Source organism: Pteropus vampyrus, unplaced genomic scaffold (assembly GCF_000151845.1).
Source record: "Pteropus vampyrus isolate Shadow unplaced genomic scaffold, Pvam_2.0 Scaffold47, whole genome shotgun sequence".
NCBI classification, from domain to species: domain Eukaryota; kingdom Metazoa; phylum Chordata; class Mammalia; order Chiroptera; family Pteropodidae; genus Pteropus; species Pteropus vampyrus.
Window position 1 is genome coordinate 6,918,120 of NW_011888828.1, and position 27,905 is coordinate 6,946,024.

At 34.3% G+C, this 27,905-nt stretch overlaps 1 protein-coding gene across 7 annotated transcripts in view; it reads left to right on the forward strand.

Moving 5' to 3' along the window:
- The window catches only part of SLC10A7 (solute carrier family 10 member 7), a 212,761-nt gene that overhangs the window by 55,035 nt on the left and 129,821 nt on the right, over positions 1-27,905 (forward strand). For 5 of the 7 annotated variants that reach the window (XR_002780119.1, XM_011359411.2, XM_023530224.1 and 2 more), the window contains exon 5: positions 12,556-12,594. The exons of 1 other annotated variant lie outside the window; for it this stretch is intronic. Coding sequence is in view for 5 of the 6 variants with exons in the window: in XM_011359411.2 (XP_011357713.1) it covers positions 12,556-12,594 (39 nt within the window). In the remaining variant the exon portion in view is untranslated. Of the gene's footprint in view, positions 1-12,555; positions 12,595-26,122; positions 26,249-27,905 lie in introns of those variants that run through there. One more of the 7 variants, XM_023530225.1, reaches the window with a different exon arrangement.

Sequence of the window (27,905 nt, forward strand, 5' to 3'; positions counted from 1 at the left end):
CTCCTTCTTAATATGGGCCACAATGTTCTTCTCTATATTGTATTTCTCCAATGCCTGAGTGGCACACTCCACCGAGTCTCCTCCAACATTTCATATATCGGCATTTTTGATTACTGCTTTTAGGTCGCATATGTTACCTGGGAGACGTGGGAGACGAGGCCGGGCAAGAGGTTAGGAGTTGGTGTAAAAGAAAAAATCTGTTGATAAGGTGAATTGCCTTGATTGATTTTCAAATCTTAAATCAACTTTGCATTCCTGGAATAAACCCCACTTGGTCATGATGTATTATCCTTTTTGTATATTATTGGATTCTATTATCTCACATCTGGTCCTGGAGAGTTCTTTGTGGAAAAGTTTTTAACCACACATTCAACGTTTTTAATATATAATGGGCTATTTAGGTTATCTATTTTTTTCTTGAGAGAGCTTTGGTAGTTTGTATGTTTGAAGGAATTTGTCCATTTCATCTACGTTGTCAAATTTGGGGGCATAAGGTTGTTCACAATATTCTCATTTTTTAAATATCTGAAAAATCTCAAGATGTCACCTCTTTCAATCCTGATATTAGTGATTTCTATCTTCTCTTTTTCTCCTAGAGCAGAGAGGAGTAGACTGCTGCTTGCAGGCTAAATCAGGCCTGCTGCATGTTTTTGTATAGGAAGTGAGTTAGGAATGGTTTGTACATTTTTCTAATGGTTAGAAAAAAAATCAAAAGAATAAAATTTCATGGTGTGTAAAAATTAAATGAAAGTCAAATTTTAGTATCTATTGATAAAATTTTATTGGAACATGATCACACTCAATATATTATATATTTTCTATGGCTGCTTTAGTGGTACAATAACAGAGTTAAGAATCTATGACCATATGGGCTACAAAACCTAAAATAATTTAATATGTTGCTGTAAAATAATAAAAAGTAGTCTCTGTCCCAGGTTCTTGGCACAGACCTTCAAAAATCTTTGGAATTCCCTGAGTGATATGAGTATCTTTGTTATGCTAATGAAATGGCTCTTGATGGGCATCTAGATAATTTCAGTATGGGGCTGGTCACCAAAAAGGCCAACCATGTGATTGGAAGGATGGTTGGGACTTTTAGCCACTTAATCTCTAGGGAAAGAGAAGGAGCTGGAGATTGAGTTCAATCATATGGCCAATGATTTCATCAGTTATTCCTACATAAAGAGACCCCAGTGAAAAACTCCGGACACTGAAGCTCAGTGACACTTCCTGGTTAGTGAACACGTTGATGCGCTGGGAGAGTGATGGGCTCTGACTCCACAGGGACGGCATGGAAGCCCCCCAGACCTCACTCTCTGTGTATCCCTTATGATAAAACTGTTGATTAAGTATAGCACTTTCGGTGAGTTCAGTGAGTTGTCCTATTGAGTTATTGAACAACAGGGGGTCATGGGTACCCCAAAATTGTAGCCATTTGGTGAAGTGTTGGTGGTCTGGGGACTCCTGAAGTACAGCTGATGTCTGAAGTGAGAGCAGTCTTGTGGGGGACTGAGCCTTTTAACTTCTGGGGTTTGTGCCAACTCCAGGTGGTTAGCGTCAGAACTGTATTGCAGTCTATTCAGTTGGTGTTAGACCAATTGGGTTGAAATGGAACAGTGACCTTTTACAGAAAAAGTTGACCACTCCCTGTTCTAAAGGTATATCAGTTTTATTGATTTTTTTTGTCCCCCAAAGAACCATCTTTTGATTTCATTGATCTCTGTTGTCTTTCTGGATTTGATTTCATTAGTTTCTGCTTATATCTTTATTTAATTTCCTTCCTGTGCTCATTTTGTGTTAAATTTGCCTTTCTTTTTCTAACTTTTTTTTTTTTTTTACCTATGGAATTATGCTATCTCTTCCCATCTTGGTATTCATGGTTGCAGATTGAAATTGGCCATGGTGGGAGTATTTATAGAACGAAAATCAGCAAATATTACAAACTGGTGTCCTCCCTTCACCCTGAGAGCCAGTTGTTAAACATTTACTAGCATACTACCTCTAATAGCAATTACATAGCTCTTTTTAAATTTTCTGAGGGGACTGAACATAAAAGGATGACCTCAATGAAAACTTAATTCAAAAAACGAAAGGACTTGCTGGTGAAAAATGTGATTTGAAATATAGATTATAAATCTAGAATTCTAAAAGAGATTATATAGTCTCAGATCCTAAAGTCATGAAGAATAGGATAGGTTGGTTCCATTTGTTACTGATTTCAGTGTACTCCTTTTTGAGGAAAAATGCCTTGATTAGATGATCTGCAGAAGTCAGTTGCAGTTCTGTGGATCTATGGTAAATTATTTCCCAGAAGATGGTAGGAAAGCTATTTTATTGCTAATGAAAAGCTGATGAGAGAGTGATTGCTGAGGGATTGATCCATTGCCCTCTCAAGAAGCTCTGAGATTCTCAGACCTAATGGATGGAAAAGAGCAGAAATAACAGAGTTGGGTAGCTAGAGTCTAAAATTTGTAAGAAACATTAGTTGGTTTGACACAAGTTGTCACTTATGTTTTGTGGATGACCTTCTAAACAAAGTGTTAGGGGAATTCTTGGCCAATTTCTCTCTTGATGTGTGGAAAGCTTAGTTCACATGTTGGCATTAAACAGCTTCCGTTAATTGATCAGAGAAGGGCTTGCTGTATATCACTAGTAGGTATGGAAAACGACTATTTTAAAGGAAATTTTAATAGTTAATTTCTGTGCTGTCATAGTTCTTTGATCCCTTTGATGTCGTGTTATAGCCATTATGATGTCTGTCTTCTAGCCCTATACTCTGAGCTGGTACTGTATGGCATTTATTTTTCTATTCTCAGTGCTTAGCTTAATAAATTGCTTATAAATGTGTGTTGAATGAATGAATGAATGAATGAATAATTAAAGGAATATTTACTTTATTCCTTTTTGGCAGGACATAGGAAACCCAAAAGATTGAAAACAATTAAACTTCAGGGATATTGACAAAATTAGCATTTTAAAAAAGACCCAATGTCAGCCAGTGTGTAATATTTTAAGTAAGTTTCATTCAACTTTATTATAGATAGTCATAAGTTCTTAATAAGCTATTAATAAATAAATAATATGTATTTTCAATTTAATACAGGATATTCCTACTTACACCCATAGTTTGTTCCTCTGAATATTCAGTGTTAATATAACAAGTAAGACTATTTAGGTAAATTCTTCCTGGCATTATCCTCAACTCCATTCAATTTTTGGTCTGACACTGATTGAGTACCTAATATGGGCACAGCATTGTTCACGGTTGCCTAAAGTTTAAAGAGAGAACCTCTAAAATGTTTGTTGTGCTTAACATACAACATTGATTATATGCTTTTTTCCTAATAAATACATAATCAGTATAAAAACCTTGAAAATAAGCACACATGAAAAAAATATCTATAATCCCATTACCTCAACACACCACTATTGTTTTGGTATATGCCCTTTTTGTATTTTGTATCTACAAATATATGTTAAAAATAAGATGTCAAATAGGCAGTGTGGGTATAATAGAGAGGGTACAAGGAATATCTGGAGATGAGTTCAGTTCTGGCTTTGCCACTCATCAATATGACCTTTAGAAAAATCCTTCATCTCTCTTGACTTCTATTTCTTCATTTATAAAGGGCTTGTTATAGTATCTAAGGGCCCCCTCCACTTGAAAATTCTGATTTCATTGAAACTGAATACCTTTGAAGACAGATTTCATGAGAATGCAATGGAAGGTGTTTAAGCTTATATTCATCTCAATTATGAGACAGATTTAAAAATCTTGAACTAGTATAAATATTGCCTGCTAATAAGTTTTGTTATTATGAACCAGTTATATTTAAAGTAACAAATTTCTCCTCGAGCAAGAGCCACAATCTGAATTGATGATGTTATTTGAGTTGATAAATATGTTTTTAGGAAAATGTTAAAATGAGTCTGGTAAGCCTTTAAGTATGCTACCAGAATAAGAAATACAAGATCACCACTATTTTAAGTTCATGGCATTTTATCAAAATAGCCTACCAAGGAGAAAATCAAAGCAGCTATGTTACTTGATTCCTTTTGCACTTCAAGAAAATTGATTTTGGCTTCCCTCTCCTCCTCTATGCATATTGTGAAAATGTAGATTGGTATGCAAGAAGTATTTCATATTATGCACCAAAGCTTTAAAAGTGTTAAAAGGTATCTGGTTTGCCTTAGAAGGGTCAGTTTTCACATTAAACAATTTTCGTTGTACAGTTAAGATGTCCTTTTTCCATTTCATAGTAGGATTTTTTTTGTATGCATTTTAACAGTTATTTAAGAGTCCCATGTGCTTAGAAAGGAATCTGAATATATGTGCCTTTTTAAAAAAACCTCAGCACAATGTAGGTTATTCCATCAATACCATCAAATGACTAGGAGCTGTAGTTGGAACAATATGTAAAAATACAGCTTGTGAAAGATTTCCTTTATTAACTGTCATCATCCGCAGAATATATGTTCAAATAAACGTTGTGTAATAACTAAATTTGAGATTAATAGGCCCCTTAAGAAACAGCAAAGTCATTCAGAATAGTCAGTGAAAAATAGGCTGTAAGACTGTAACATGCACACATTGTCCTGCTTACATGCTCTCTCTGGTGTCATTCCCATTTATCACTGTCGGCGGGCTCTGTTCTCATTAAAACACTCTTGCACAAAAGCAACTTAATTTTCTTAAGAGGAGAGGACACCTGATTCAATTTAGCACCCAGAAACAGTAACTTGAATATATTTTTCCTTGCCTGAATTGAGATGAATAGTTATAAACAAGAATAGCCACCCCCCCATTCGCTTCAAGATTAAAGTTATTAAATAATTTTTTTCCATTGGTATCAAGAAATGGGCCCGCAGAAATAGGCAAGAAATGTAGCTTACCCTCAGAAAAGCACCTGGATGTTATTTACTCTTAACTTGTATTTCTATGAACTTCTGTTCATCCCTGTAATGTTTTTAAAATAAATGGTTAAAGTGATCATTAAGAGGGTGAATATAATGCTCCATGTTCTAAAATTAATCTTTTTTTAAATTGATGGATGCCTTGTAGCAGTACTATAGTATTCATTTAGATTTATTTGTTGAGATGAAATATTTAACCATGATTTCAAAACAATATTTTACTTTTTAGCTATTGCTGCTTAAAAAATACATAACATAAAATAATGGAATCAAATGAAGAGTGTCCCTTTAATGTTGAGCATGGTGTATAAACTCTCATTTTAACTGATGTCCTATATATTTACTTTTCTTTGGTATGGTTCAATAGCACTTACATGTAATAAAGAAATGTATAACTCCAATTTTACTCGTTATGAGATTTATACAGTGAAAATAGTGGTAATTAAGTAGTCAATATTAAAATGTCCTAGCCACTAAGATGCCAAAAGCCAAATAATTATAATTGACTTTTAAAACAAACAGAATAAACTTTTCCTAATTCTTTTTTTTTTTTAATTTTGTCTTTCTATAGCACTTCACAAAGTAACTCACAAGTAAAGAGAAAATATTTTGTTTCCATATTTAATTGAAGCCTAAGGATTAGAATTCAATCATTGATGTCTTTCTGTTTTCTTCCAAACTGAACCTACACTTATAAAGGAAATAAATATTAAGGCCAGTTCTCCTTGTGAATCAGAGGCTGGAGTGATATAAATTCACATAGTTGAGGAACTTTTCTATAGTAAGATGATGCAGCTTGGGTCTCCAACAATCGGCGCCAATTGTCAGTGTTCTTTTCCTTATTTTTTAAATACGTTATGCCATATGCAATGGGAATAAGAGAAGTGCTAGATAAACCTTAATATGCCTACTCAAATTTATTTCTTAGAGGAAGCACTTTTGATTTATCTACTCCACCTGATTAGTCCTTTATTATTTTCTCCCTTGTTATGGAACATGATGTATCAGTTAGGCTTCAAATAATCAAAACTCAGAGGAAAAGTAGCTTAAACAAGAAGGGACTCGTTTTTCTCGTTTACCAAGATGCCTGGAGAAAGGAGGTGCTGGCATTTGTTCTGTGACACGATACTAGAGTGGCCGTGTCTGCGTTGCTTTTGGTCGTTCTCTTCTGGTTGCAAGATAGCTATCGCCACTCTAGGCAGAAATAAGGGAAGAAGGGCAGGGCCAGAAAGTAACCCCCATAACCCTCTCCCCCCACCCCCAAGCCTGCATCAATTTATACTATATCCCATTGGCCAGAACTCTGTTGCATGGCAACCCTAGCTTTTCCTTTTTCATGTGTACTTTTTGCATCTTATTTAAAAAGTTGTTTCCTTTTCTGAAGGCATAAAAATCATCTCATAAGTTCTTCTAAAACTTTTACAGTTTCGCCTTCCAAACCTGGGTCTTTAATTTGTCTGGTATTTTCTTCTTTAGCATATTGAGAAAGATTCAGTTACTCCTCCTTTCTTAACTGCTTTAGAATGGTACTGTTTTAATATACAGCCTTCTCACATTGTTTGTAATTTTTTTTAAATTGTAAACTTTTGTTCAGTGAGGGTTGTTAGATCTGAGAATCCATTTTGGTCTGGATTATTGAAGTGACCCCAAAGAGATGTTTTGCATTTGCTTCTTTCAAGGCCCCAGAAATTCCACTGGTCTTTGATCCATTTGTGCTTCCCTTGAATCGATCGTTAGTTTGGGATTCTTGAATCACGTGGGTAGTGTAAGTTCAGCCCTGTGCCCACGCTGATGCAGGCCTTATGTTGCTGTCTTGACTTTGTGAGTAGAATGTCCTAGTTGCTCTCACAGAGGGGACAGCCCTTCCGGGTTCTGCTCTGCCTGCCGTGGGTGTCTCAGTTCCTGTTCTCACAGTCTGGTCTGCAGGCTGAAGCCTTCACTGCTTATTGCCTTGTGGGCCGGAGTCGACATTTCTGGGAGAGACCAGTGTCACATGCCTGCTTTACTACTCTGGCCGCGACTAACTGCTACACGTCTAGTACCTGGATTTTTGTTTCATTTTGTTTTAGCTCAACTATACATTTAAAACATTGTGTTGTTGTTATAATTTGTTTACTGAGTGGTGTGAATTTGAGGGTCTTATATTACACGAGATGCCATCTCGCATACTCTTGTTCCCCGCTCCTACCCTCTCCTTCGACAGCATCTCTGGAAGATCTTATGGTTTTCTGGTCACTTTTAGTTACAGTAATAGTCATATATTTAGTAATGAGGATTAACTCTTTGATAATAAGTAATCCGGGACAGTCTAGTTTGAAACTCCGAATTCTCTTCTTTCCCATCCTAGGCCTAACCTGTGTTTTTGAAATACAGAAAATTATACCTTTTTCCTTAATGAATATATACACATATGATAAAAACAGAGCAGGCAGGACCAGTGGAGAAGAGGGCATGATCTGCTTCACTATTATTATTATTTTAAATTTTCTCTTCCTCCCTACGGGCCTCTTTAGAGTCAGGGCGAGAGTAGGACAGGTATACTAGGAACAGTGAGACAGAGTCTTTTCTCGTTGGTGCTGTTGTAATCTGGCCCTCGGTACCCTCTGTCATAGCGCAGAGTCCACATGCTCTCTCCTTCAGCTGGACAGCTTAGGAAAGGGATTCTTCAGAGTGTATCTCACCGCTGGCCCTAAACCTATCCCTTCAGCCTCTTATTGCTGGAGTCTCTTTGCCCTGGAAGGCTGCTATTTTGGGTCTCAAGATGAATCAAATGTGGTGGCGTCGTCGTTGGAAATGTTTACTTGGCCCACATGGAAGTAACAGAACTTTGCCCCAAACACAGTGGACCTGTACTTAGCCCAGTTCCCCCTCTCCTGACCGCACCGTGGTCTGTTCTAGGCAGCCTCCCCACCTTTGCTGTTTCTAGTCAGGAAGCAAGTACCTGTCCCTGGTCCACTGACACACCCTCCTCACCCCGACCCCGGTTCTAGGGAGTGCAGCGTGATGATCCCGAGAGCTCTCACAGCGCGCTCTGCTCCTGTGGCAGCCCAGTGGGCACTTTCTGCCCTCGGTAAACATCCAGCAATGGAAGAGCTTGCTTTTGGTAGAGAACTCTCTGTCCTCATTGTCGTCAGTGTTTTTTTAAAAAATTTACCTTTTTATTTCAAATCATTCCAAGTAGCTTATGAAGAAATTAATTTGTTACTGAACTTCCTCAATTTTCCAAAATAATTTAATAAAGACAAGCTGTATAATATATAATGAAACGTTAGTAAAATACCATCTATTGGGTAAAATGGGGCTGATGCTGAAAAGCAATATATTATCTAAAAATATGTAATATAAAGGAAGCCAATCTACTCAGTATTAAAAAACCACCTTAGCGTGAACTTTTTTTTCAGTTAGCACTGATCTAATTATCCACTCTGTGATTACATCAAGAGATGCACACACTTTGCGGATGGGATCCACGAGTCAATAATGAAAACATTACTGTGCAGGACATGCAGTTAGCACAGAAGTATTCATTCATTTGTTCATTTATTCTTTGATTAAATAATGCTTATCGAGTGTTTACCATGAGCCAGGTGCTGTCGTAGGCACTGAGGATACAATCTTGTCCAAATTAGAACAAATTCTTGCTGTGATAGATCATTCTTGTAAAATGGAGCATTCTAAATAGGGAATGGGCAAATTGTTTTTGGCAAAAGAGATAACAAATGAAATCTTATATTTAAAAATCAGTGGACTATCTCCGGTATGCCTCCAGCAGGCAGGGAGAGGGAATCCACACCCTGCAGTAGTCTGCTGTATGACCCGAGGGGTCCTTCTGTGAGAACCAATTGTCTTTGGAGGCTCAGGTTTGATCTCAGTACATGAGGTTTGTATTCTCTCTAGCTATGTTTGTTTTAATACAAAAATAATAGTGGGTTGGGGGTTTATTTTCAAAATCAAATATTCACACGCTACAGATACTCCTGAAAGATGCCCTGGGTTCATCCCGTGGCTTCTGATCCCCCAGCTCAGTGAGATGTGCCAGGGGGCGTTTAACCTCCAGCTTGTCAGGCAGCCAGCAAGAGCTATCACTAGCATGCAAAGTGATTGAAATCTTAATTTTATTTTAAAATAAAATATTTATTACATTTTTAACAACAAAGGGATTCAAAACGCAAACCATAAATGGCTGAACATCTCCCGGGCCAGCTAACCCTTGTGAAATATAGAAAAGTAACATGTTAAAAACAAAAACCCAAACAAGACAGATGGAACATGATTGATTAAATCATGCCTATGCGACGAAGCTGCCATGAAACCCCAGAAGGAGGGGTTCGGAGAGCTTCCGGGCTGGTGAACACATGGAGGTGTTGAGAGAGTGGCACACTTGGAGAGGGCGTGGATGCTCTGTGCCCTGTCCCCACACCTTGCCCTCTGCATCTCTTCCATTTGGCTGTTCCCGAGTTCTGTGTGTGTGTGTGTGTGTGTGTGTGTGTGTGTGTGTGTGTGTGTGTGTAAAATAAATCAGCAATCTAGTGAGTAAACTGGTTTCCTGAGTTCTGTGAGCCTCTCCAACAAATTAATCAAACTCAAACATGGGGTTGTAGGAACCTTCGATTTGTAGCCAGTGGGTCAGAAGCACAGGTGACAGCTTTGATTGACATCTGAAATGGGATCTGTCTTATGGGACTGAGCCCTTAACCAGTGGGATCTGACGCTAGTATCAGGTAGACATTTGGCAGAATTGAGTTGACTCGTAGGACATGCAGTTGTCTGAGAATTGGTTGATGGTGGGAAAAAAAACATGTCAAAGGAATTATACACGCTGTTTTGAAACTTGCTTTTTCACTTCATGTATCAACTTGCTTTCATATCAGTATAGGCAGATCATCCTTTTTTAATGGCTGTAGAGTATTCCTTGGTAATTCTAGATTTTATTTAAGTAACTCTGTTGCTCTATAGTAGTGGTAAATTATTTACGTTAAGCATATTCATGTAACTATCGTAATAACAAAAAATATGGTCATAACAAACATGTAGGTATTTAAGATGAGCTTCATTAGATTTCTTCCTTAAAAGACTTTAATAGAGCAGAGAGGCACGTGAGATGCGTCATTTCAATAGTGTGACAAGTGCCATGACAGAGGTATGCTCAGGATGTTGTGGCAGCAGGCATGGGGACACTAAGTCCACCTAGAAGAGTGTGTGTGTGTGTGTGTGTGTGTGTGTGTGTGTGTGTGTGTGTGGCTGGAGGAGGTAATTAAAAGCTTCTTGGAAGGACAATGCCCAAGCTGAGTTGCTAAGATCAATAGTAGAGGAAGGGAGAGGGGCGTCCAGGCCAAGCAGCAAAGAGGTAGGAAACAGCATGATAAGTTTGTGGAACCACAAGTAATTGAGTGTTGTCAGACTATAAAGTTTGAGGCAGGAAATGAGATCTCTCCTCAGACAGAAATCTGTTCGTGAAGGGCTTGTACACCATGCTAAGGAGCTGAGAATTCCTCATTAAGTCAGAAGACATACCTGTCTCTTATATATCAATTAAATACTTTCTAAATATTTATCATCACTTTTTGGAACATCTAAAAAAAACATCATTTCTTCACATGCTACAAATGCAGGATTGAACCAACTGTTAGTTTAATTATCTATTGGTGTTGAGCCCTAGATTCTTGGTTCAAGTGTCTGATTTTACATGGTTTCTTAGCCATTTCACCAATGATTGCCCGAGCTCTCTGCACGGGAGAACCAAGTGATAACGTGAGTGAGTTCAGATCCATCACCTCTGTCAGAAAAACAACTAAGAATAAGTTGATCTGCAGCATCTGTGGGTACCTAAGATATTCCATCAGTGTTTTTACTGTCATTTTATAAATGCAAGAACACAGCCAGTCCACGTGAAGTATATGGTTTCTGTTTTGGGTAAAAGAGAAAACTGGATGGAGTGCGAGTATTACGATTTGATCTGACAAGTAGTAGGTGATGTTTGTTTCACTTTGCCTTCTGAGTCCTTTTACTTTCAATGATCCATTTTTTTAAAAATGCTGGGCAGAACCATTAGTTATTTAGTATAAGGCTGGTGAACAGCACAGGAAAGAAACAAATTTGGAAGAGAGGAGCTCAAGAGGGAAAGACCTCATTCCTTTATTAAAAAGAAAGATTGATCCATTTTACACACAAAATAGGGTCTAGAAATAAAGTTGTTTGTGGGGAAGGTGCATTTCTGTAGAAAGGAAGGCGATGTTTCCTGTTGATCTCACCACAGCTCATTTAGTTATACCGTTTTATTTATTTTTCTCCACACATAAAACTTTTTCCTGAATCATCCGTAATGGAATTCCAGGAAGAGATGCTAAATACATTGCCGTAGTTTACAGTTGTCATCTGTAACGTTTCACGTAGCCAAACCTTTTTTTTTTTTTCACTGCTCCCTGTACAACATGGAACACCATATGCCATTGTCCCTGTCAGGAAGCAAAGGTTTTCCTGGCCTGTGCCTGTGTTCATGCCACACAGGAGCTGTGGTCCAGTGCCATCTTTTATTGATGGGGGCAGCAAAGGAGAACTCTAATGAAATTATCAAAGCTTTGAATTAATTATGAACCTGAATAGGAGAGCTAAGCTCTCTGGAGCCAAGGATCTCATTACCCATGCACTCTCATTGCATCCTCTTCTGGAGCAGAAGGCGTTTCAGCTACAGCTCTTAGCTTGGCTTTGGACTTTATTCAAACTTGCTAAGCTGACATATTCTCCTTCCTACGACGTGGCTGCTAATGTCCATGATGATTAATTTAATTCTGCTCTGGATCTACAGGAGATGTCAATAGGTTTTCTCTGCCCCTCCTTTTGCCTTTTATTTATTTTTCCTTTCTTTCTCCTTATCTTTCATCAAACTGGATGTTATGCAAGTTTCTATCTTTTTTGAATAATGTGTGAAGCTTTTAGGATTCAAGTGTAACTTCATGGAATACAGTGATTGATTTAATGTTAAGTGCTATATTACATCTACTGTGTATTCCCTGGATATTTAGGTAAGCATAAAGTCAGATATTTCTTCTTTGAATTTTTAACATCAAATAGAGGTTTTTCTTTCTTGTTTGTATCTTAGAATGAATAGAATAGTGATAACTTCCACGGTCTTAACAGTGTTATTCATAATTCTACCGTGTGTCGTATGGGAACCTCGGACCTCACCTTTGTGCATATAGTTCATAGGACTTATGCTCCCTGATAGAGAGTAGTTAATATTTGTTTTACAATTCTTATTTTTCTTTCCCAGTAATATGAAATTCTTTATGAATAAATCAACCTCTGATTGTTTTAACTCTAGTAGCAAAATCAATAACTACAAGGTTTCAATTTACAATTGGTGGTGATTCTTTGGTACTGTCATATAGGTTCAGAGAATCTCATGGCAAGCCTTTACGGCTTGCTTTTGAGACCCATTATTTATGAATTCCTAAGCTGCAGGTCATCTATCTTAGTAAACTACAGGCCACTAGCAATTTTTGTATGCAGTGACTAACTTTGCTTTATAGAGTCAATGTTTTAAGGTTTTAAATAGTAGGGAATGGGAGAATGATAATCTTTGCTTTTTGTTTTCCTATTCACTTTCAGTGAGTTTTTTCCCCCCATTTATTTTCTTTGTAGGCAGCTGCAATATTTAATTCAGCCTTTGGAAGTTTTTTGGTAAGTAAATGTGTTTGTTGTGATGTTGTTTGTATGAAAGATTTCGTGAAATTGGACTTCTTTTACTATTTGGTTAAATATAAAAGTTCTTGAATCCTTTATGTGCCATTATCCATAATCTGGAGAAAATTAGATAACAAATAAAGAAAATGTTCTCTTACAATATAATTTGGAGGCTTGGTTTTAATATTCCATTTAATGGATTCATGGAATCAATTAAAACACTATGTGTCTCCTTATAGAGGTTATGTCAATATATTGATCATTTAATGAGGTCTTTTAGATTATTATTATTTTGTATCATGGGACTGAGGATTTTGAAAAGGAAACATGACCCAGCTGGTCAGAAAGGGAATGCTAATTTACTTGTTGACATGTCATTTATTTTATACATTTCACTGTCAAAGATGCTACTGTCTTAGCTACTTATGAGAAACCTATCTGAAAAAAATTGTAAATGAGGAGATAAATAATGAGTAATTTGCAAGAAAATGCAATAATTTTTTGACATGTGAACTATAAATTCTGTTAAAAGATTAAAAATAATTCATTTCAACTTCCCTAAGTAGAACCAATATAATTAAAAGGACAATACTATTTTAACATTTTTAGTCATTATTTTTTAAATGATGATGTAACATAGACTTGTTTGTGTTAAGAAAGAATGAGAAAGAAACTGAATTTTTTGTTAAATGAATATTTTTGTTTATATTCTTCCTAAAACTTTGCTAAATTCATGAAAATAAAGTAGAATACTATATTTTTAGGTACATAGCTTATTAAGAGATATGTAGTCCAATGAGTTACAAATAATTGAGAATAGAATCAGTGGGGTATAAACTGGTTCACGAATCTAGGAAAAATATCAATTGCTTCTGTTTAAAATGTTCTCGATGTCACTTATTATTGCATATATTTAAATGTAATTTAATCTTTTAAACACATTGCCACATAGTGTTAATTCTGCACCTTGCTATACAACTCTTAATGTTTCAGTGTTATAGAGCTTTTAATTTTGTAGTTTCTGCAAAATATATGTTTAGAGTATGTCTTATTTTTTAAAAAAGAAGTACTAATGGTATTCCTGATGCTATATTACTACTGGTTTCAGAAGAGAGTTAATAGAGTCTATTTCATGAAAATGATCTCTTGAGCTACTTACTTTAGACTCAATAATATTTGTTAAATCATTATTGCATGTGTCCAAGTATTTTTTTATATGTTGTCACAGTTGACAGAATAATATGTTAGATATGATCTTGTTGGAAGCCAATTTTTATTATATTGTTTGGAATCATGCACATCCATTATCAAAACAGGGCGTCCTAAGCTCGATCTCGTACTCATTCGAATGTCTGAGGTAATTGAGAAAATAAGTTTGAGGCCATTGTCTGAATAACTGAAGCAGAATTCACTGTTCCTTATTTGGAGAACAAGCTCACCAGGTATAGTTTAAGCCTTGCATTGACTGAACAGTGAGCATATCAGGATATTTGTTCTACAAGGCCCAATTCTTGGATAAGATCCAGTGAAGTCAAACTTGTCTTGGGGATTCTTTAGGGTTTTTATTCTGCGCTTTTACTTCTGAGAAGTTGTGCATTCTCACTCCTTAGTCTTCTGCTCTTTTTTCTCTGTTGATCTTTTATTTTACCTTAATTCAATTAATCAATCAAATGTATCTGTTGTGTCCTGCCACATAGCGATAGTTTTCTGGTAACTGTAGAGGATGCAAAGAAATATGGCATGGGTCCCACTAGGTTGTGGAGAGGACACGTAGAAAAAGAAATGCAGTGTAAAAGTGAAGAAGTCAAACAAAAGATGTTACTCGATATATGATTTTCAAATGGCAATGGCGGCATACTCTGAAGTCAAAAGTCAGACAGAAACCATTTCTCTGGGCCTTGAGGTATGACAGGACTTACCTAGTAAGAGAAGAGCGGGAAGGAAATGGCAGAGCAATGGCAGAAGTGTCTTTTCCATTTTTACTTCTCCTTCATTTCTCTTTTTTCTTTCTCAAGGTTGAAAATTATCAGAAAGGATTTGAGAATGAAAATTATGACTAGAGATTTTTTGCTCAAGTGTTATAAAAGAAATAGTTCTATTTCTTTTTTTCCCTTCTCCATTGTAGTTACAATAAACCTTGGATCCTGAAATATAATGAGTCGGAACTGAATCAGTTAGAATTAGGTTCAGCTTATTTAACAGAAAGTAGATATAAAGTGGCTTATACAAGATAAAGGCTAATTTCTCTACTATGTAAAATGTGGAGGGAGGCTGTCCAAGTATGAAACAGTGGCTTCATGGTCTCATGGTGGACCGAGACACCCATCTTCCTCCTCCACCTCCACAGCATGCAGCTTCCTTCCTCAGGTTGCCTCATGATCCAAGATAGCTGCTGGAGCTCCAGCCAAAATGATACCTAGATAGCAAGGTAAAGAAGTGAGTTTAAAGGACAAAAGAGCTCCCTTAAAAGCCAAGTCTGCTTTCTTTAAATAGCATTCTTTAATATTCAGTGTCATACTTGGCAGTAATATCTTACTGCAGAACTTAGTCATATGATCATACCTGGCTACTGGAGAGGTTGTGATGTGTGGCAATTTGCTAGGAGCTAAAAATTGGATTTCTGTTACTAAGGAAGAAGGGAATGAGTATAACGAGGAAGCTAGCACTTTCTGCATATGAGCAGTGTACTGCAGTTGTCAAGATTTTGAAGAAAGAGATTAATCTCAATTAAATGATATGAGAAGGCTTCAGAGAGAAGATGGTGCTTGAGTTGGGCTTAGGAACAGGACTTATCTTAGAGGGGAATTCTGAATTATAAACTTCATGTTTTATTTTGTTAGTCTTAAAGAGTGGTGTTTGGAAAAGTTTTGGAGAAATTTGCTTTATAAATGGAAATTACCTACCTATCCTTAAAATTTAGGATATGGGAAGTAGTGTAGTTTCTGGAGTCAGACTTGTCCGGGTTTGAGTCCTTCCTTGATCAAATACTAGCCTAACCATAAAAGCATCCCTATGTATAAAATGGGGTAATGATAAGACCTAAACTATACGGTTGTGATGAGTATTTAATGGGGTACAATGCTTGTATGATGTGGTAGAGATATCTGAGGTAGGTTTTTTTGTCCAAATTCTGCCATGAATTTTGTGTGTATGTGACCATGGACATCCATAAAATGAAGAAATTGTTTATCTCTCACCTACTTCTATGAATGCTAAAATACACTGATTTAATGGTTATTCTTTGGTTATGAGTGACCATTTCTTTTGTATTTACTTAATGGAATCTGAAGAGTATTTACTTCAGATTACATTAACACTTTGATTGAAAGGCTTTTATTAGAAGATTTTTTGAAGAAAGAACTCTGAAAGCATTCTTGTTGATTTTCAGACATCTGGGTATACCAAAGAAAACACTGTACATATTTATAGCTAGTTTAATAATGTCCCAGGTCTAATTAAAACACAGTGTTTTTAAGAACTAATTGTTACAGAAAAACTTTTCTTTTTTTTTAATGTGGCTAGGCTGGTAATAACCAATGATAGATGAATTCAATTTACATAAATTTCAGACCAAGAGAATATTTTAAAATCATGCCACAGAGGATTGTTTTAAGTTAAGAAGTTGATGTCATTATCTCCTCCTCTCATTTAAATTGTTTGGTTTACAATAATTATGAAGCGTAATAAGTGTTTTGAGATTTCCCTTGATGAGATTTTAATAAAATTTGATAGTCAACCACCCTGAATAACAAAATTTATATGTATACATATTTTTCTATATAAAATTGCACATTTCAGGTTCAAACACTTCACATGTTTTCTTCATCAAAAGAAAGATTAAAAAATAGATATTGGCAACTCTAACAAATTCCAAATGAAAAACCTTTTATTTAATTTAAAAAGATTCAACTATTGAAAAAAACTAGTCACATGATTTGTTAGGCCTCTAGCATTTTTGGTTTGGAGGCTGAATTTGGTGTTTCCATGTCTTCAAGAATTATAGTTTAAAATTTAAAAAGAAAAGAGAATTTTATCTTCTTAGACTCCTCTGACTATTTTATTGTTTTTGGTAACTCCTGATCCTAAAGAAAAGCCCACCCTAGTGAGTGATGAAGTTGATCATGCCAAACTGAGTTTCTAATACTATGTTATAGAACATCATAGCGATTCATGGCAACATAAACGTAATGATTTCTGAAACAGCCCCAGAGTTATGAACAAAGTTAAGTCATTTTTGAGAATGCTTAATACCTAGTTTAAAGAAGATTGGTGAGTCACTGTTTACTTTCTGAATCTCTTCATTAAAAATATTAAGAAATGGGTTTTTGTTACATATATATATATTTTTTCTTTTAAAAGAGTCATTGCTGCTGCTAGAGGAAGCTATTCTAAGATGAATAATTTGTTTCATTTCAGACCAAGGATTAAAGGAACTCCCTGCCTTGAGCTGATGAACTAGCCAGCACATAGTGTTCTTCCCTTCCCTAATTGTTGTTCTGTCTTTCCTCTTTGCTTTGGCTGGTCCTCCATTACAACCCAGCTTTGTAGAAAGATTTGAGTAGTTAACCAATGCATTACAATATTGCTGAAAAAAATCCCAAACACAAATGGTATGTTTTAATAACTTGGGATGTAAGTTTATCAATTTCTTTTATTCTTCCTTTCTTGTGCAAAAACATACTCAGCCATACTTAGAACAGAGAGAAAGCACATTAACTGTGTTACTCATTGATTGCTGGGCAGCAGTGCTATTTAAAATTCAGAGCAAGAATCTCAATTATTAACATAAAGGGTTAAGACTCAATTGTTTAATTTGGTTTTCCTTTCACCTAAATCTAGGATGTCAGTTTTTAATTTAGTTTATGTTGATGGAATACTCCTTTTGTGCAATATTGAATGCTATGCTGATTTTTTTCCCCTTAATTTTCTTAAAATCTTAACCAACCCAAAGTATTCAGTTGAGATCTTGGTTTTCCCCCAAAAGTTCATGACTTGTTTATAAAACAGGTTTTTATTTTCATTAAGCTTAAATGCCAGAACAAACAACTGAATTTTTAAGCAATATTCAGTACCTCCTTATAGGGTGTTATTTCAAGTTCATCCTTTTTACAGTTAAGAACTTGATAAAATCAGGGTTTAAAATAACCTATCTTAGGCTTTAAAATATCTTATGAACTATGTTCAGACAATGGGAAGCTGGTTTCCACCCTTATATAATGGAATCCATCATCAGGCTGTACATTTCATTTTCTCACTTCTTTGGGCAAATGAACATCATAAAAGCTAGATTGCTGAGAATAGACCACTTTCTCTTCTAAAAAAAAAAAATACCATTGGTTAGTTAGCACTATGGTACAAAATGGGAAAATAGGACTTGAAATTAACACACAGATACCTAGAATCCATTAGATTCAAGGCACTTTTCTAGATATTGAAGCAAATACACGAAACATAGATACACGAAAAAAATAAATAACAAGAAAAGATTTAAGAAGGAGTGAAGACAGGAAGTGCCTTCAATGCATTATTTTTTAAATTTCTTTATGACTTTTGCCATGTTGACATTTGTATTAGGTTAAATAAAACTTAATTTTTAAATTTAAATTAATTTTAAAACAAAAATTTACATAAACAGTATAAATAAAAAAAATCTTATCATGAATATAGAGGGTAACTGAAATTAAATCAAATAGAAAAAAGCTAGTATTAATTCGTAGCTAAATTCTGCAGCCTACACAGGGCTCTGAGTCCAGTGCCTACCATCCCAAATATTGAAGTCAGCACAAGTACCAAACCAAGAACTGACCCTTCCTGAAGGACTGCAAAAGGTTTTTTGAAGAGAGTAAATGTAATCATCGATTCTCTGTCCATGTGTCCTTTAAGTCATCCTGCTTTGACTCCCACTTGGGGCACTGTTCTTAAATTTGGAGAACCACCATTCTCTTAAGATCATTTGTCAATCATTTCATCAAAAGGGTGAATTAAAACCATTTGGGGAGTTCAAATGAGGAAGCCCCTAGAATCAGGGACTTTGGCAACATGAACATGTTTGTGTTTCTTTATTTTCTACATAATACTTGCCAGAAAAAGCAGTATGCGTGTGTGTCAAGCATGTTTGCGGATTAAAAATATGCTATAATGCTTCTGTAAGGAAAACCCTGTGATAGCTACATTTGGATTTGTTTCTAAAACAAACTGCTATCTGAAGCATAGTCATTGTAAATAAAAAATAGTCTTTGTTATGTAATAAAAATATATAGAATCCTTACCTACTCTATTTTAGCAGCATAATGCTCTATGCTGTCTGACAGGACTTGTGTAGCAAGTAAATGCATTAGTCACAGTGACCATTTTTCTTGCAAATTCGTGACATAGATTTAATTATAGAAATGACCAGCAACTTACAAATCTAATTTTGGTGGAGGCTGAGGCAACTTTTTTTTTTAATTTTAATAATGATGGATTTTTTTTGAAAGCAATGATTTCATTACTATTTAAAGAAATCTACTGGTTTAGAACTAGCCAATTGACTGAAGTTATTTTATTACCCTTTAACAAATGCCACGTACTTTCGTTTTAATTTTTATCAATTTTTTTAAATGTCATCATTCCCAAACTGGAAAAGGACCTGCTCTTATAACCATTTAGGTAAAATAAATAAATATAAAATTTTTGGAGGGGCCACAGGATATTTGTAAAGGGCCTCCTAAGAAACATGATCCTACTAGTTGGTTAAAATAAAGACTACATTTCCTTAATTTGGATCCAACCTACTGTAAAACTACTTAGTTTATGGCCTTTAGGAGGAAATACCCACTGACTACTAACAGATAGTAGACGGTTCTCATTTCTCTGCTTCTATTTCTCCAAACAAAAATTCTATCATAATTAATTTTTATTAAGCTAATATTTGGAGGATCTAGGCATAATAGTGTGGCGAGCCAAACAATAAAGATTTCTATCTTCATCTGTATTACAGATTCTTAAGATGAGAATATCATATATGGTGGAAGGTTGAGTGGGGGAAGAGGTAATAATTTTCCATTATTAATAAATGTACATCATTAACTCAGATCGCACTGCTATTCCAAAATAAATCGACATGTGGGAAGAAGCAGGAGGGCATGAAGATGCATAAACTGTGTAAACTAGGGGATTCTGCCAACCAAAAAGAATCTTCCTTTTTAATTTCTGGTTCTTATGATGAAAGCAATTTTAGACATCCACACTCTACTGCAGACTCAGGTTTTCAAGTAAACATTTAGCACTTCTTAAAAACAATGGTCTGTGTTATTGAAACTGGAAGATTATAGTTTGACTGAAATTTAAAAATCAAACATCGGGAGTTTTTTTAGCTTTGTTTCACTGCATTTTGCAGTTTGGCCCTATATCAAGTTCATTAATGAAACATTTGTAGACTTCCAGCTAGGTCTAGAACTAAAACAAAACAAAACAAAACAAAAACAAAAACAAAAAACAATATATTATTCTTGGCATCAATGAACTTAAAAATCCTGTGTATAAATGGCATATTTCACAGTGCGGTTCAGCAGACAAGCTGATTCTTAATCTCCCTCAGTGAAGATTTGGCCCTGCAAAGTTTTAGGACTACTTATTTTAACTCTAAAACTTCAAGTAAAATAGTAAATGTTCACCTCTAATTACTTAAAAAAAAAAAAAAACTCTCCCATTTTTATTGTACCTCCAAAGGAAACTGGATTTTATTTAAGTCTGTACGCCTGCCAATTTATATGTCTTTAAAAAGCAGTTTATCAGCTACCAAATTCAGTTTGTAAGTATGTCAAAAGCTGACTTAGAAAAGTACCTTACCATATATAACTTATTCTGTGTGGACATTGTATTTAAAATTAACTTTTTAAAATGAATTATAATTGTTCTATATGTTTGTTATAGAACTTTCGAAAAATACAGATAGAATTAGTTCTACTACTATTAGCACTTTGGTATACGCCCTGTTTATTTTGTACATATAGTTATAAACGTAGTATTACTTTGTACAGACAATTTATTTTCTGCTTTTTCTCCTTTAACAAAATAAGTGAGCATTTCCTCATATTCTTATTTCCACCCTGAGAACTCAATTTTGCTTCATATAATGTGTAATATTCTTTTGGATGGAGTATTTGCTATTTATTTAGTTATTTCTCCATTGTTATATATTTGAGTTATTTATATTCATTTACTATTATTTTAAAAAAGCTGCCACACATTTTTGTGCATAAATATTTGTAGTCTCTTTTAATTATCCTCTTTAGGAAAAATTCCTAAAAGAGGAATAACTGGGTAAATGCTACAAACTTTTAAAAATCTTGATGTTGCTAAATTACCCTCCAGAAATACTGAACCAAATTATTATTCTAACAAGTGTGTATAGGCATACTTATTTTCCTTTATTCTCACCAAGTATGGTTATTTTTTTTTAAATGTCTTCAACTGATATTTTAATTAGAACTTTTTGATTGAGAAGTTGTATCTTTTGCTATTTGTTTATTGACCATTGAGATTCTTCTTATAAATTATTTGTTCATATACTTTGTTCAGTTTTCTTATGGGGATGCTGATTTTGATTTCAAAGAGGTCTTTATATGTTGAGACGATGAATACTCTGTTATATATATTGCAAATATTTTTTCCTGTTTGCCTTTAACCTTTTAATTTTTGTGTGTGTGTGTGTGGCTGAGAGCGGATGATTTTTGATTGACAGAAAATTTCTGTCAGATTTATTGAGATAGAATTTTATACAGAAAAAATCATTCTTTTAGCTGTATAGTTTTGACAAATGTATATGGTCACTTAATGGCCACCTCACTCAAGATAAAGAATATCCCCATCACCTCGGTAAGTTTCTTCTTGCCCCTTTGTAGTCAATCCCCTCTCCATCTCCAGCCCTTGGCAGCCACTGAGTTGGGTTTTTTTTTTTTTCCTGTCCCTGTCCTTTCTCCTTTTCCAGAAGGTTGTATGAATGGAATCCCACAGTATGTGGCCTTTTGAGTCTGGCTTCTTTCACTTAGCATACGCTTTTATGATTCATCTATGCTCTGGTATTTATCTGTCAGTAACTCATTCCGTTTTTATTGCTAAATAGCACTACATTATCAACTTACCAGTTGATGAACTTTGAGTTGTTTCCTGTGTTTGGTGATTATGAATAAAGTTGCTAAAGTATTGTATATAGGTTTTTGTGTAGACATGTGTTCTCATTTCTCTTAGGGAAATACTTAGGAGTGGGATTACTGTTAACATATGTTTAACATTATACAAAACCACCAAACCATTTTCCAAAGTGGTTGTGCCATTTTATATTCCCATCAGGAATGTACGAGTAATCCAGTTGCTCCATAGCTTGGCTAACCCTTTGTATTACAGTATTTTTTATTTTAGCCATTCTAATAGGCATATAATGGTATGTCATCATACCACATAGCTTTAATTTATTTCCCTAATGTCTAATGATGTTGGACATCTTTTTATGTGCTTATTTGCTATCTATATATCTTCTTAAGGGAGTGTCTGTTCACATCTCTTGCCCATTTTTTATTGGGTTGTTTTCTTATAATTGAGTTGTGAATGTTTAAATATGTTTTGGACACCAGTCATTTATCATACATGTATTATGCAAGCGTTTTCTCACAATCTGTGGCTTGTCTTTTCACTTTTTAAATAATGTCTTTCAAAGAGCAAACATTTTCGATTTCGATTAAATGTGATTTATCTATTTTTATGGCTCATGCTCTTCATGTCCTAAGAAATCTGTTTAACCTACAGTCACAAATATTTTTCTCCTGTGTTTTCTTCTAGAAGTTTTACAGTTTTTGTTTTTAATTTAAGTTTGTGATCCATTTTGAGTTAATGTTTGTATATGATGCCATGTATGAGTTGGGATTCATTTCTTTGCATTTAGTTGTAGAAATTTAAAGTTTTATGTCTGTCAAATATATCCATCTTTCCCTTTTGGATTTTTCCATAGCCTTTATATTTATAAAGTCCTTCTCTATCACATCAGATAAAATTTCACATGTACTTTCTTTAGCTTTATAGTTAAAATGCATATCTAATATATATATACATATATATATACACACATATTCGTATGTATACACATATATATTTTTTAGAGTCAAAAGGAAAGTTTATTAGAAAAGGGGTATCCCTTCACAGACAGAGCTTGGTCTCCTCTCAGAGGCAGAGAGTGAGAGGGACCTCTAATATATTTTTAAAAAGCAAAACACATTTTATGGGGTTTCAGTTAATGCAAATAATTGTTGGAAAGCACGTTACCTGATTATGGGATCATTCATTAAAGAAGTCAATTTCCGTTTTTGCTGTCCCTACTGGGTTTTTTTTTTCCCCATGTAAGTCCAGCTTTGTAATGTTACTCTCATATTTACATAGTGACATATATGCTTGTTCCTGAAAATAATTAGATCAATATTCATAACTGTTAAAAATTGTTCCTCTATCTTAAGATATTACACATGACATTAATACAATTACTTAAGATAAAATTATTTGTTTGAAGTGTAAAATGGAGATGTACATAGCAGAGTGCTCAAAAATTATGGAAACCTCATTTTGATCTCTAGCCACTTATTAATTTGCAAATATTCACACAAATTAACAGTAAAACGTTTTTGTCTGGAGTATTATAGAATAAGGTGAATAACTCTCTGAGTAACAGTTTCAAATAATAGAGGACTTTGTCTAGTGGTCAGTATTTGTGGTTTGATTTTTTATCATTCAAGCGAATCTCTTATAAGTAATTTTCTAAAATATTTCTGGGTTTCACTTGAATGCTTATGTTATTATTTTTATCCGTTCATTTAGAAGGAATAATGTTTTTAACATTATTGTATTTTTGGTAATTTCCAAGAGCCAAGGCAATGCACCCTATCTTCTTTTTTGCCATCTATACATTGTTGTGAGATAAACTATCTCCACATACTGCTTTTATATGTCACTCCCATGCCCCATTGTCTTCAAGGCTCTTAATTGCCCACCACCTAATTGGCCATTCAAGAATCCTCCCAAGGCAGATCAATATCACTTTCATGGTTAGCCACCAATTTTTTTTGCTTATGTTAAAGTAATTTTAAATTGTAAACTTTTATTCTCAAAAAGAAAAAAAAAACATGCTATAGACATAAGAGATTTATTTATATTGCTTTATATTCACAGTATTGATTTAGAATGAGAGTGGAAACTCATTCCCACATCTAAATTTGATATTGGATAATTTGTAGAATTGTCTTCTTATAATAACCTCTTGCGAGTAGATTAGGGCAAATTATCCCTAGGTAATAGATCACCAACCCATATACTATTATCATTGAAATAATTGATTTTAAATATCAGAAAGTTTTCCATGAAAGATTGCTACAAGTGTGATTAGTACATATATTTAAAGAGCTGGAGATTTCAAAGTAAGGGCATATAATAAGTGATTGCCATTATATGGCATCGCAGAGAGTTGTTGCACTATTGGTATTAAAGAAAAATATTTTATTATTAAAGTTTATCCTTTAACAACTTGTGAAATACATTATATAATTAAATTAATGAGTGAGAGTGGAAATCTAGCAATGCTGAAAATAAATTATACAGTATCCTAGAGAAGAGGTAAAAATAGAAGTCTGAAAAATAGAAGAACCCATTCAGTGGTGTATAAAAATAGATCAAGTTAATATCTGAGAGGCATTAGAACTATGTATAAAATAGAAATGATCAAAAACGAAGAAGAAAGAAAATGAAAAGACAAAAGCCAAAATGATAATGAGGAGGCAGATAACCTGAACTTGCAATATGAAATGACAGCAAGTGATAGCTAATGCAGTTTCTTCTTTAGAAGCATCATGTTACAGCCCTTTGCACTTGACTTTGGTAGGTTTGTAATTCAGAATATTGTTTTGACTTTGGCTTTGTCATCTTGTCAGAGGTTAAAATTTGTTAAATGAGATGTAAAAAATAATAAAGATGTGATTTAGGCTGGAGGAGTTTTGGAGAATGACATATATCTCTAAATGAAGGAGAAAAGAGACAGAATTTTAAGATCCTAAAAGGAGGGATGTATAGTCAATCAGACATGATTTCTTAATGGCAAACTTGGTTCCATTTTCTTTTGGTAACCTAAAAAATAATTTGAGCCATCTGTATTTGTTATAGCAGCCTAATAAGCCATTCAGAAATTCTTTCCAGTAACTGCTGAGGTATACATATTTAGAACAGGATAATTTTTCAATCTTTTTAATAACTAAAATCAGCAATAGAAAAGGTTATTTTGTTGACAGAAAAAAAAAAAGGAGATTTACATGTTTCTCTTTCTCTTTTATCATTTACTTCTATGTCCTTAAACTGAAAAGGAAAAAGTAAGTGATGATCATGAAAAACATTAGAGAAATGTAGAGGCTTCCTACCTTTTGACCTTTAATTCACAGACATTTCCCCTCAAAGATGGTTGAATCCTGACTCTATATCTAAATATCTCTAGAATCTTGGATCCTTATCTAATGTAGTTTCTAGCCAAACATTTGAAGTCAGAAGGTTAAATTCCCAGCTCTAAAAAAAAATTTAATAGAAACTCCTACTAATGCAGACAAGTGGTTTAGAAAAACAAGGTTTATGTGTGTAACAGTAGAAAATATCCAAATTAGGAAGAATACTTCCTCTTGTAACCGAATGCTATTGTTCTTTTGAAGGAATTTTCAAGAAAAATTTGAAAAGTAACATCAAGATTTCCCTAGGGAGCAATCTCAACAAGCAATCCTTAGTCTTAAAACAAATCTTCCATCATGGCTGGCATTTTTCAGAGTCTATCAACCTGGTGCTATAATTACTAAAGGTTTTCTGGTGACAAAAATATCATAAACTAATGAAACTCTCAAATAGCATTGTGCATGCCTGTTCTAGATGTTGCTGACATTTCATTTCTATATGGGAACTGGAAGTAGTGAGTCACCTAAAGTATATATTTTGATATGTGCTTAAAAATTCAAACGAACTAAAAGGGAAAGTTGGGTGTCATTTAGTTCTTAAGGAAGTTTTTCTTTCTCTGCTGGAAATCACTCTTGATACCACAAAGATCTGGAATCTCTTTTCTTGGCTTTAGTGTTTTCTTGGCATGATATTGCCCCTAAGCAGAATCATTTCTGGTAATATTACTTTTTTCCTTTGTCTGTTTGTATCATGAATTTTTAAGATATTGAGCTCCTCATTATCAGTTCGGCATATACTTTGTAAATTTAAGACTGCCCTATTTCTGTGCTCTATCTCACAGGGATGGACTCACTTTAATCATACTCATAGATAATGATGCACTAAACAAATCTTCAATTTTTTAATTGAAAGTGGGGAAGATAATTATGAGAATCTCTTAGACACTTAGGTTGATACATTCTTCTCTCACGGCCAAATTCACATGAGATTATAGCTTTATAAGAAGTTGATTTGGTGGGAATGGAATTAGAAGAAAAAGAGGTAGGGAGTTAATTCCCAATTTTGATTCTATCAGGCTCTTGGAAGTGGATGTGTCTGGCTCCACAACAAGGGTGCGTTGCCCTTGGAAACAGACAGGACCATCATTTGGACCATGGATCTTCTTTCTGAGATGATGCGTAGATAAGTGTTTTTAATAATTCCTCTTAGGTACTTTCTCACCTCACCCATTGCTGACTGCTTTCCCCTTTTATTGACCCACCATTCCTTAAAATGAAGTCTTGCTGACATTGAAACCTTTCTAATATTTTAAAGTGATTTAGCATTTCTTTTGTTTATTAATAAATAAACTTTATTTCTCAGTTCAGAGACAGGGGAGAAATGTTAGTATTTCCATTTTGTATCATCTATATAGCCGAACTGACCAATATAGTAGCCATAAGCCACATGCGGCTATTTAAAATTTAATTAATTAAAATTACATAAAATAAACTGTTAATTCCTCAGTCACACTAGCCACATTTCAGGTATTTCATAACCACATGTGACTGCTGGTTACTGTACAAAGTGGAGAACGTTTTTGTCATTGCAGAAAATTCTTTTAGACGGCACAGAAGAGAGATGTTTAATTGACAAACTATTTTTGCAATTATCTATTTTAATATAACATGGTATCTAATATTTTATATGTCTTAATTTTGGTATTTTTATTTCAAATAATAGCCCAGCTGATTGTTCCAATCTTCTCTAGTAGACTCGAGGTCAATCATATATACATGTTAAGCTGGACAGGGAAAAAATGTTGTTGTTAAGATACTAGTTGGTTAACTGTACAACACTTAAGCATTTTGCTTATTAAAAAGTGCTCATGAGTTTCATTTGCAGTCTTGCTTTAGTTACTGAGACAACTGTTTATTTTAGAGTATGGGCAAAAAACTACTGTACAACCAGAACATTTTTTTAGTAGTTATATTATTATTTTCAGAATTTTGCCTTCTCGTAATGGTAGATTTCTTTCTTTTTCTGACACTGCTATTTGGATAAATTAATAACACTCCTTCAGAAATGCTGACAGTGCCAGGAAAATAAATGCAACCATATATGTATATGTATAAGAGGTGTGGTGGTTTTTTTTTTGGAAAATAGTATAATGTTGTTGCTAGAAGTGTGTGAAAGTCAGTTCATTTTCAGAGTATGAATATGATTTTATTTTTAACTTGTATGCTTTTCTTTGCCTTTTAACAACTGTTCACATGGGACTATTATAACTTTTATCTGTTTTAACCCCCTTCACATTTGAATATGTGATTTTCAATATAAGTGGTCTTTCTGACATGGTAGTTTGACTAGGTCAGGAATTTTCTAACATTTGGATTTCATTGATCAGTAGGATTTCAAAAGAAATTTCGAGGAGTGCCTAAAGTTTTTAATTCTTTATTTTGCTAAATAAGAACTACAATTTTATTGTTACCATTTCACGAAAGAATGGACATTTAAACATAAAGCCCTTAAAGTTATATTTCAGACATCCTTGAATAAATTTAACTTTATGATAGTCATATTACATTCTACTTATTTTTTTTCATTTATTCTTTAGAGGTTTTGACTAGTCCCAAGCCTAAGCTCTTCACTGGTGAAATTACCAACTTCTGTTTGTTGGTTTTCTTCCTCAGTGATCTTTTGTCATCTCTATTTGGTGTTCTGAATTCTAATTTTGATATAGAGTCTATGCTATTAGTTAGGCGAAGACCATCTTTATTGAAGGAAATCCTATAATATAATTGAGCCAGTCAGAGTATTTGATAAGTAATTTATCAAAAAAGTTATTTTAACAGTCTTAATCATGCCAGCTGTTTACT